The 12264-nt window shown below is 39.4% G+C and overlaps 1 protein-coding gene across 1 annotated transcript in view; it reads left to right on the top strand.

Annotated features, from left to right (window-relative positions):
• The window catches only part of uvrag (UV radiation resistance associated gene), a 47955-nt gene extending 35893 nt beyond the window's left edge, over positions 1–12062 (top strand). Inside the window, exons 9-12 of the mRNA XM_007558007.2 lie at positions 2882–2966; positions 7403–7490; positions 8514–8574; positions 10893–12062. Coding sequence (XP_007558069.1) covers positions 2882–2966; positions 7403–7490; positions 8514–8574; positions 10893–11062 — 404 coding nt within the window. The 3' untranslated portion in view covers positions 11063–12062. The remainder of the gene's footprint in view (positions 1–2881; positions 2967–7402; positions 7491–8513; positions 8575–10892) is intronic.
• The last annotated feature ends 202 nt before the right edge of the window (positions 12063–12264 follow it).

Here is a 12264-nt window from a genome sequence, read left to right on the forward strand (position 1 = left end):
TATCTTCTATTTCTTCTCCTTTTCCCAACCATGCTTCAGCTTTCCTTAACTGTATCCCTCAGCTGTCTTGCTGGGTTTCTCGATCTTGATATGGTGAGACTATAAACCTCGGAGGCCTGTCTTCGGATGAACTGGGTTGCGTACAGATGCATCGCACTTTTTTTATGTTGATCTGTGACAGAAACCACAAGTAGAAGCCCTTGAAGAATTCATTTGTAATGTGACAAGGAGCAGGAACATTTTTACACTTTAGCTGTTTTGTATGGCACTCCAGCTTCTGCACAGTGCTTGAGTCTAACCATGTATTGTTGACACCACTGCATGGTTCAATATTTCTGCTAATATTAAGCGCCTCTTAGTAGCAGAACAGATTTAAAACCCATAAGCCACGAGAACCAGACTACGTAAATAATCCCCAGAAGCACCTGGGGCTGAATTTTACTGCTGGATTTCCATCTAAATCACCCGTCTGGTGCGAGTAGGACCTCACCCTTTACTGGCTCACGTCAAAACCCAGGAAAGTTACGAGCGTTTTATAATTTTTTGATATCGCGTTCACTATAACGGCTCCAGACTTTATTGTAGCCAATATTTTATAGCTTTATGCGGTGATATATTGAGAAACAAACAGCCAGAGCGAAGCATATGTGCTTCCATGGCTTCCGCTGCGGACCGTCTGTCTGCATCACACCGCTGTGCAAACTGGAACAGGTTAGAGACATGAAAGGATCGGGAGATTGATGGACAGACCAGATAGGGTCCAGCCGGGCATTACATGAAAGAGGCAGAGTGATACAGACCTCTGTCGTTCGTGTTAAAGTATGTTTTCATGTCATCACTCAGAACAGAGGGATGGCCTGTCTGATCTCTGTCTGATGCTATCTGCCCTGGCAGCTAATCTGATTGAGATGTTTCCTAGAACCTCTGTTTTCCCCATCAGTCTCTCACCTTCCACCCTTATGGTCCCTGTGGGGAAAAGCCTGCATGTAAGTGGAAGTATCTGATAACAAGCAGCTCCTGTGGATCCATCTGATGACATGTGGTCTGACGATCTTAATTGCTCCGAACTTACTTTTCCCGAGCCAGCTGCAATAAGAGCATCTTAACAGATTGGACCGCACGCCAAATTAGGTCCTGGAAAGTCTCCTTTTGGAAACATCCGCAGCACCTTTTTAACGTGTCGACTGTAGAAAGACAGATTATGCTTTTGACTCTTCCTTTCTGGCTGCGCTGGAGCGTCGGTGCACATGTGCAGGGCTTGCTGGCCAACACTTGGGTTGATAAGTTTGTGTTTTTTTTTTTTGTTTGTTTTTTTTGGCTGTTGCTGAACGTAAAGTTGATTTAGCACCTCAAAAAATAACAAGTAGCCTATTGCACAATAGAGGTGGGTGATATGGATATGGAATTTTATCGCAATATATTTTGTACTCTTGTGATAATGATGAATACTTATATTTTAGGTAAATGTGTGGCTATGACTGTATGACACAGCATTAGTAGCGCCACAGACAAAATACAGTTCCCGAAAAACATTTCCATTTGAAATGGCTTTTTTTTACTGAAAGAACTTGAAGACGCGTGATTTTAAACTGCATTTAATTATATTTTAGAATTTACTGATATTTTGTTGATGCTCTCATGGAAGAAAAAATTGAAGGAAATATTACAAATAGCGTTTCCAGTAATACTGACAATGTTTTTTTCATATTATTTACTGAAATTTATTGAGACAACCATAAATCAAAATTGTCATCATGGTAAGATGATAAATGCAACATAACAAATAAAAAATAAGACCATTCAATAAAAATAATGAATAAAAACTATATAGGGTCAGCTAAACCTTTTAGGTACCTACATCAATGTGGTAGTAGGTTTTAAAATGGGTCCAAAAAATATCTGTTATAAAATAAAAGCTGAAAGAAGGATTTCCTAAAAAGGTACCTGAGGTTCAGTGATCACTGTTATTTGTCAGTTTTCCTTTTTTTTAAATAAAATAAAACCCTCTAGTGATAAACCACCTGAGAGTGAATTTTAAATAATTCAAAAATAATAATAAAAAAATACTGTAAAGCTCTTAAATGGGTTTTAGTGCAGTGATGCAGACAAACAACCAATATTCAATTTGTGATCAAATCATGCAGCTGAGGTAAGATTTATCGGCATCTCTTGACGTAAGAGGCCAAATTGTTGGCTGGTTGAGTGAATACTGTGGTAATATGGTGAATGCATCCAAAGTTCTTGTTCCGAAGTCCTAATAAACAAGTTCTTGTTTTTGCAGTAATAAGCAGAAAGGCTTGTAAACGACGCTGCTGTTTTTGACGCGCCTCGACGTTAATCGGCGCTGGCTTGGTAGAGACGTGTTCTTCGCAGGCTCAGAGGTTATTACCATGTCACAAATACGACAGGAAAGCCCCGCTGAGTTTTATATGCACAATCAGAACATAAAGCAAATTATTTTTGGCGCACAGATCTGAAAAATATTGTGTTACAACCCCGGGCTTATTATACCTCTGCGGTTTCGTGCCCCGCCGCCGCTGCAGCCTGCCTGTGTTGTAGTTGCTCCACTTCCTCCGGCTGGATCATCACCGCCTCTAATGGTGTCTTTTCAATTTGTGTTTATGTTACCCACTCTGTATTTAGAGAGTCTGACAAATCCTATAATCTCCATACATGTGTTTGTCTGGTTTTATGTGGTGTCAAAAGGAAATGGTTTGAGCGCCGATTAGAAAAACAAAAAGGCAGGCCCTTTGATCTTGCGCAAGCTCGATGGTGGAGGGAAGCCAGCACAACACGAGGCCACCTGGATTTTCAGATGCAGCGGATCGAGGCAAACAAACCTGATCATTTACATTTTTTTTTCTCTCTCTGTGTCTTTCAGAGGAAGCGTTTTCTTCTCAGCACGAAAGTCTGAAGGAGGAGAAAGAATCCCTAACAAAGTTGCAGAAGGAATGTACGGCCAAGAGGTATGTGTGAAGATGTAATTAGACATTTTTGGAGGTAGGAACAGGAGAAAGCTCTATTTATTTGTACATGTCTCTGAACTCTCAGCGTTTCTGTGTTTAAATCAAATTATGACAGGAGAACACCCCGGTCTCACGTCCCACTTTGCTCCTTTAAAACAAGAAGGTGTTTGTGCCGCCGCATCTTTATTTATGTTTTCTCTGCATTCCTGAAAAGCCCTTTGGCCCGTCTTTGTCCTGGCTTGCGGAGGGATGTTTGCGGTGTGTGCAGACACTGGATACCGCTTTTTGCATCTGAACAATACCTGGTGGTTCCAGGGGGCCCGAATGGGGCCGAAAGACTCAGAGGACAGGAAATTAACACAGGCACTCGCACATCTGTCTACCATCCATTATGTGGAAATATTTGTTGTTCATGTGCTTCATAGAATCTTTTCCTCTTTTGTTATTTAATTTCTTTTTTTACTTCAAGATGGAGTCTTCTGTAGGTTTTTCTGATTTTGTCTTTGGTGGATTTGATGTAGTTGCTGTAGTTTGAGCTCAAACACGTCCATTTAATGGTGCCTGGTTTACCGTAGAAGGAAAACTTCAGTGAGCACAGTTGTACTGTTACTATATATTGAGAAGAAAACTTGCTCAGATAAAATGACATGATTAAACAGAGGAATAAACAAAACCGGGTCTGATTTTACATGTCTAGCTAAAACAAAATATCTACATACTCTTTAAAAAACACCTTTTCTTTCCTCACTGTTTGACTTTGAAACAGACTCAGCTTTGTTCAGTACCAAGAACATTTTCTTTTTCAAAATTATTATTTTTTGTACACACAAGTAAAATGAGAAATTTAGCATAATTCATTCGTCTTTGGGGAAGAAAAATACTTGATAGAAAATAAATATAAGAATAAACAAACTAAACCTCTATACTTTTTGTTTCCTGGACGCTGCTGCTCCTTCTCTCCTCTTTTACATTTGCTAACTCAAAACACATCCGCATGTTTCAGTTTCAGTCTCAGTCTCGACAGTCGAAAGGCATTACAAAATAAGAGCATACTGGGAAAAAGAAACGGGCCACAACACATATATCTTTTATTTTGGACAAATACGTTTTTTTTTTTTGTTTTTTTTGTTTTTTTACTGTTTATCTCATTTCTTTTTTTTTTTCCTGTGTGATCTTTTTGGATAAAAAAATAAATAAATAATAAAATTGTGATTTAATTGCACACTCCCTGGAGTATGCAGTATAATTATTACAAATGACTGTTTGAAATACAATGTTTGGTAGCTATTATAGCTGAAGTATCAAAAATTCACAGTTTGCATGCTAACAGTATATTCAGCCTCAGATTTGATGGCGATTAAAGTTGTAAAGCACGCTAAAGCTCACACAAAGCGTTGGAATACCCGACATTGTGGTAATTACCAGTAAAATTCTGATCACTTTTTATTAAGATGGTAAAAAATAAATAAATAGAAAAATCCAAACGATTTGATTTGATCGAAACCCATGCAGTTCAAACGGTCATGCAGAGCTGATTAGCTTCTCTACAGGCTCATCCCAGGTTTCGTTAATTAGCCTGATGCTCCAACGTCCATATTGTGAATGGATGAAAATAGTTAAACTGCGCGATCGTTCAGTCCAAGTACATCCGTTTATGTTGGAGAGTCCAAAACCTGGCGTCCTGAATCTGTTTCTGTCACTCTGAATCAACTTGAAATCACAATAGTTTACCTCAGCTGTGATTTGTTAAGTGCATCACTTCTAAATCATGCGCCGTCAAAGCAGATGACATGAGACTTTATTTATTCCAGAAGCATTTCTTCTAAACAGTGCATACAGACTGACGCAGGAAGTATCCAGACATAAGCTGCTGATCCAAATCTCTACTTCAAGCTTGATTCTTGTAGAGGGTTTTGCAGGTGAACCCAAGTTAATTCATACATCTGTCACATTAAGACAGTGGTTCCCAAACCTTTTCTCCTGGGCCCCCCCAGTGGTTTTCAAACATTTTCTGGCTCCTCCTGTGGATTACAATATAGATTACAATAGGGAGAGTTAGACTTTGGTCTTCTGATTGAAACGAGACTCTGTTATACTCCTCCACCACCCCCAGCACACACAGCGTTCATCGTTGTTTTTTTTTTGTTTTTTTTTCTTCATTCATCCATGAATGAAGAAAAAATTGTGGGAACTTCCCACAGAGGTTCCCACAGTTTACGAACCTCTGCATTAAGATTAAAAAATATTTTCAATAAACCAAATAGCTTGTTTGTTTCACTCCAGACAATAAAACAATGTAAAATGAGTAATTTTTAAAAAATCTGGTTTTATTTATATTTTGCTAAAAATTTTGTCAAAAATAATTTATACTTTTCTTAATAATTGGTGGAAAAATCAAATCAAAGTGTTCTCATAATTTCTGAGCAACTGTTTGCATATTTTCCAAGTCTTCCGGTTTATTCTGTTAGAGAAATGTTTGGAAGATACTTTAAAAGAATCAAAAGTTAAAAATGCCTTGGACCTTTAATTCGGCCCAGATTTTCTTAATTTTGGGAGACGGGTAATCGGCCGATACTTGCATGTGAAACCGATCCCACCTACCTCTGCAAAGGTCTAAAAATCAGCCGTGAGAAGAAAATCAGCCATGAGAAGGAAATCAGCCGTGAGAGGGGCAGACAATCCACTGTTGCCAACGTAGTGACTTAGTCGCTATATTTTGCAACTTTTCAGCCAAAAAAGTAAATCTGGAAATCTGGATCAACCAAAACCAGAACTGGCAGATCAGGGTTTTTTAAGGTCAGTGATCAGCCAGACAACTGCAGTTGATGCACTCCTAGTAATACTCCCAGCCAAATACTTTTGATATTTGTATAATTGAAATGGCACAAGGGTAACAGACTCAGTTGGAGGGGAAAATGTAAAGAAAAGCATCAGCATTCAAAGAATAAACACCGTTTGCTTGATGCCTCGAAACTCTTTGGGAAGAAAAAACAGCAACTAAACTTCGTTCAGTTTTTACTCGTGCAGTTTTTAGGTGCGGATCAAATGAAGTATCTGGTAGAGTTTTCTTAGTTTTCAGCCCAACATTTCCACCACTTTCATTTATATCTGAGGTATAAAGGTTTACCTGCAAATTAACTCAACAGTACAAAGTGGGAGAGAAGAAAATCTGGGGGGGGATAAAAGGATCTACTCATCACCTTTTTCTGTAGGTATTCAAAGGGACAGCTGGGCGAGTTTGCGTGCTTTAGGAAAATACTTTTAAATGAGGTGGTATGGTGGGCAGAGCCAGTTATATGAGCCAAAACCTGCTGGACACTTCAGATCAAACGTTCTTCACCCACCAGTCTATCTGCTCTCCCACTTGCACCAAAGTGTTTCTTGCTGGGAGAATAGAAATAATAAAAGATGGCTAACCACAGGCGAAGCCAGAAAGGAAATTCAAGTGAAAGGTTGGGAGCATTTATGGGAGGATGGATCACTTTCAATTACTGACCCCCCTCCCCAAATCCCTTTTCATCTTCACAAAATGATGGGTTATTACCCACACTGCCCCACCAGGATTGGTTTAAGTGTCGTACTGGACACAGGGGGTGAAAAAAAAAAAAAAAAAAACTCAGGGTAAACACACACGCATACACACTCCAAGACCCTGGTCACACAAAGATTTATATGATTTTAAACCCCGAGAATGTTTTAAAAAGGGGTGTTTTTTCTGTTTCTTCCCAGTCCTCATCTATTTGGGTTGCTCTGGTAAAGTAGCCCAAATAGATGACTGTAATGTGAGGAAGCTTTTTCTTTTACCCTGCTTGTTAATGATGTGAAAAACATGTCTATTTTTAACTTCTCCTCAAGAGAGGAAAGAGAAGAGAACAAGCTATTTTGTATTAATCCTCATAAGTTTTTTTTTTTATATATTCAGTGATGAAACTTAAATCAATAATCCTTTTTTTGTTCTTTCTTTCTGAGGTACAAATGTGACAATTAGGCCCATTTTCTTAGACACAGTTCAACACAATGAAAGACAAGAACATGATTTTCAAAAAACTACAATTTGTCTGGATCTTTATTTACGTTCAACAAACTAGAATATTATTGAAAAGTCAGTTTATTACACTGAAACACACAGATGAATGTTTGAACCTTTGTTTCTGTTCACTGTGATTATTTTCCACTTGTAGTTAACAAAAATATAACATTTGAAATTGGAATATTACATCTGACCAATTTAAAAAGTATGTTTAACACCCGCTTAAAGGTACTTTTAATCTGACAAATGACCCTCGTTGGAGCCGATATTCTGCGTTATTGTTATGACTGTCTGGCATTTTTCACTGTGATATTATGCAGCTGTGATTAATGACTTCCTGTCAAAGCTTTCACCTGCCTGTTGCTGTTTTTTTGCCCATGTCTTTTGTCTGGTTTGATCTCCTCAGAGAGCAGTTCCTCAAAACCAACGCTCAGCTCACCTTCCGCTGTCGTCAGCTCCTCTCTGAGCTCTCCTACATCTACCCCATCGATGTGGTAAGTCTGCCGCCTCATGCTCCTATTCTACACCTTTTCCATTCATTTTATGTATTTTTTTTTTTTTTTGTCCTGTGTCCAGTGTGGCACTCTGAATTTTTGACACCTTGTCAAGGTGAGGCCCAACAGATTTACTTTCACAAGTGGAGCATTGCAGCTTTTTGCCACGGTGGTCCACTTGATGCGTTAATAAACTTAATTAGAAATTGCTTTGGGTTTATTTTCAATGTAGTGGACACAGAGATAGAAAAGAAATGGAGAAAGGTGTGGGAAAGAGAGATAAGAGGAGAGAAGGAAAAGTAGGACGCATCCTAGGAGTTTGTTTCTACACCTGCAGAAAGAGAGGAAAAAATAAAACAGACCAGACGTAGCAACAACCACAATATCCATATGTGCTACACTACTATGTCACTTAAAAATACACAATATGTATTTTAAATGTCTTGGCTTACCTCTATGCTACTTCTCCCTTCATTTTAAACACGTCACGTATTCTAATCATTGCAAACGTCATGAAAAGGATCCAGTTCTCGAGTCTCTGTTGAGTCCGGTCCTCGGTCAGCACCGATCAAGCCGAAAATTGTCACCAGCTGATTTCTTTGTGCGTCTCCGAAGACGGAGTAATAATCACATTTAAAACAAAAAAAGCTGTGGAGAATGTTTTTTTTTTTTTAATGTGCCTTCTCCCCCTCAAACCCCAATTTGTAGTCCAAAATAATGTCTAATTCCCTTTAATGTCCGTTTCACAGTTCACATTTCACTGCTTTCAGAGATCATCCAGAGTCCTCACATTTCTGTCGATTCCTCACAGACTCATTATAATCACTCAGTTTTGTAAGATATTTGGCTCTGGAGTTTAAACGCTGGAATGCGGACACCACAAGACAATAACCGGATGATTTACAGCAAATCCATCTGCCAGCTGCACACCGTTTCCTCCCGCATGATCCCTCGTCTTGTGTGGGTCTGTTTCTGCTGGCTGCTTGTTGTCCTTAATATGAAACCTCCTATTTAAATCCGCAGGTCAATCAGTCGGATTATGTCATCTGTGGAGTGAAGCTGCCAAACTCGGACGACTTTCAAGGTAATTTAGTACGTGTCTGTGTTTGTGTTTTGGGTTACAGGGAAGGAAAAGCATGCAGGACAATTTATTTATCTTCCCTTTAAAGCTTGCGAAGGTGGATCGATGTTTACTGAAGGATGTGGAACGTTCCACCGCTGAAACGCCTCGCTAAAACTGATAATTATACCTGAACCCTGGCGTGTGTGTCCCGCTTTGGACACAAAATAAGTCGGATGGCGATTTTTATTATTATTTATTAGGTCAAATCATGGAAACATAGAGAAGTGTGGCTTTATTTTTTTGTTTTAGTTTTATTCAGACGTGCCTGTGAAAGTTAAGTGGACCTCACCTGGTTCCAATGAGAGCTCAGTTAATTCAGTTCTTTTCCAAATACGCTGTGTGGGTTCATTTGCTCCCTTAAGTTCCTTCGTGCGTTTTGTTCTTCTCGTTATTTTCTCTTCTCTTTGCAAAATCATAATAACTGGAAAGAAATAATCCAATATTTTCCCATATTTTTTTTTAGCTTTGGAGTTACAGAAATAAAGACAAAGAAGGTGACTCCATACTGAGTTGGACAAAATAAAAACAAAGACTGGAAGGAATTTATTTTGGGGATCTTTAACTCTGACAATAATTGGGAGTTTTGCGCTCCAGACGGCTTGAATTTGTCAATCTGGTTCGCCTAAAAACTGAGGTCTTGGTTCGATTGAAGTGAATTCTGTGAACGCCAAGTGGAAAACGCTCCAAAAGCAGGAAGCGAACCATAGCGCAGGGCATTCTGGGTAAATACAGCCAAAACAAACACGCGAGTCTTAGCGTTGGCGGGAGAAATACTGTGCCAGAGACAAAAGAGAAATCCTACAGCCACTAAAATCTGACGCCACTCAATTTTTGTTTACGTTTCGTGAAGGAGGAAGTTGACCTCGGCGTCTTCTTCGGTAGTTCTTGGTGCAGCGCCACCACAGGCCAGGGACTAACCGGGTTTTTAAAGAGTTTGCTTCGTTTGGTTCAGTCCAGTGTGAAAGTAAACTGCAGCAACTGAAAACGTAGCAAATATTGCAATTTCAGTCTTGAATCAAACCAAGTTTGTGGGACTATCAGGTGTGAAAACACCCCGAGTCGAAGGCTCCGACCATGTGGGGACGATTTTAAGTTTATCCATGAAAGTTTTTTGCCGCTCAGGCTGATCCGTGTAAATTATTGGGATAATTGTGAAGGGAAAGGAAGTGGTTATGTTTTGATGCCAAGAAAATCTGAAAGGTGTGGTGCGCATGTGTATTAAATTTGTTAAAGAAAAAAAAAACTTTCAGATGTTAACTAATATTTTGCATTTGCGTCAAAGACTCCTGACATTGAGGTGATAAACGGAGTAGATGCGCATGTGGATATTTTCTGAACTGTAAGCGGTACTTCTGGGCTCTGTACCAGAACAGCATCTCATTTGAGACGCTCATGGCGAGTTTGAAGGATGGGAATGTCACTTTGGTGCTGGAAAAGAGCCCGGATGTACCACTTACTCTTTGGAAATTATCCAAATGTTTATCTCCTAAATTTATCCGTAGAGAACATCTGTTGATTTGTTGGAAATATCAGACTTTCTTATTTTAGTAAACTGCTGAACTCGTTTTCTTTTAAGTGAAGAAGTTAAGATTTTTTAAAATTTAGCCTTTTTTTGTTTTGTTTAACAAGACACTGAGGAAGGACAAGCCTTCATTGATTCAGACTCTTAAATGCTCATGGTTTCCTCGTCATGTGACGTTTGTATGTCATTATAAAGAAGTGGAACCAGAGTACATGTTGACATTTTTTTTTTTTATTTCTCTTATGTAAAGCAAGTTGGCCTGTTCTTTGGTCTGAAATTTTTACCCCACACTGTTTTTTTTAGACGTTTTTAAAAGACAGAACTTTAGAAAACATTTGCCGAACTGGGATTTTTTTACTTTCTGGCCCCGTATTTTGTACAACTTCCCAAACATTTCTCCCACATGAGCGCGGCCGCTCATCTTCCCTCAGATACTCTGTTTCAAAGTCGCCTTCTGTTGGTTGATTATGCATTTTTTTTTTCTTTTCAGTTTGGATTCATACTTTGCGGACATCATGTCAGTGCAGTTCATTTCCCCATGTAACAGAACACCAAAACAAAGCAGACAGCGATGCACAAAGCTTTGAAGTGTTGGCCGGAATAAAATACCTTTTTTCCCGACTGTGAATAAATGCGCCGCCGCCTCGGGTTTGGATTCGCTTTGCTCGACGGCCTCGGAGGCTTTGATGTGTTAATGTTGTCTCTTTAAAAAGCGGATGAATTAACAAGTCTGAGTTAAATCCTGTTTGTGCCGCAGCAAAGGACGATGGGAGCGTGGCGGTCGCCCTGGGTTACACGGCACACCTGGTCCTGATGATCTCCTGCTTCCTCCAGCTCCCTCTCCGGTACCCGGTGATCCACAAGGGTTCCCGCTCCTCCATCAAGGACACCATCACTGACAGACTCTCCGAGAAGGAGAGAGAGTAAGTTGGAGAGAGTAAAAAAAATGAGTCTGGAGAACCACAATTGACTATTGACGTTTGATGTATGTGATGAGGAATGGCATTTATGTGAAAACATGTGAGATAGAAACCATTTTCCAGAGCAGAAGGAATGTTCTGGAATGGATCCCGTAGGTGGTCTATTAAATGTAGGACATGGCTCTCACAGGGACCTGCGTCTTGCCTGGACAGAATATCCTGTCAGCAGTCGCTGCGCTTTGCGTCATCATCTTCCTTAAAGATCCAAATCTTTATGCCTGAATTATTTTTCTGGATGGTTTCTTTGAGTTCGCTTCCAAAGTTCCCGCTGAGCCCAAAGAATCCACGATTCTGTCAGTAAATATTCGCACAGAATTTACAAAAAAACTCCTGTTTTTCTGTAGAGAGAATGTTGCTTCTTTTTTATATCCGTGAGTGTGTGTGCGTGCGCGTGTGTGTGTTGTTTGTTGTTTGTTGAAGGGCTATTTCTCCCTTCTAGCCTCACAGACCCAAAACAGAAAACAGTCGATATTTTGTCTCCAGTTCAGCGGTTTTCACTCTTGGAGCTTTTTTTTTTTTTTCCAACTTACATAAAAATAGTTGGATCCATTTTATATAAATGCCACAAAACACACACACACACAACAAAAATCCAACTGATCTGGCTCTGATTGCTTAGAGTCCTTTCTTCCACCTGAGATCTTTCTGTGGCTACTCTGAAACCGAGTGGCATCTGGTTATTCTTGACAATCTCTGCTCCATGTCTCATTCAAGTTTGGCTCAATTTTTTTTTTTCTAAATTTGTCCCCCAAGAAATCTCTCTACTCCTGTTGATCTCTCTGGGATTGCTGTTGTAGCTTCTGGTTTCAGTCAGTTTTTGACCTTTTCATCCAGAAATGTTGGGAATGAAAGACTTTACAGATCAGATCTAACAAACACTGACCTTCTTCAAGCAAAACGTATTAGATCCTCACTTCAACGGAAAAACTTAATGCACTTTTAAATGCAACTGCATTAAAAAAATCCCAGATTGTTACTTTGAAATATGCCACATTTTCTTTTCTTTTTTTTATTATAAAAAGACTTTTTTTCCAGTTCAAAATATGCAGCAACTGATCATTAAAGTGGACATGTTTTTATTTTTTTGTCATATACTGTTGATTTGACATAAATAGAGAAACCACTCGGCTCCTCCAGACTAGCAGCAGC

The sequence above is a fragment of the Poecilia formosa genome, unplaced genomic scaffold (assembly GCF_000485575.1).
Source record: "Poecilia formosa unplaced genomic scaffold, Poecilia_formosa-5.1.2 Scaffold93, whole genome shotgun sequence".
Lineage (NCBI taxonomy): Eukaryota > Metazoa > Chordata > Actinopteri > Cyprinodontiformes > Poeciliidae > Poecilia > Poecilia formosa.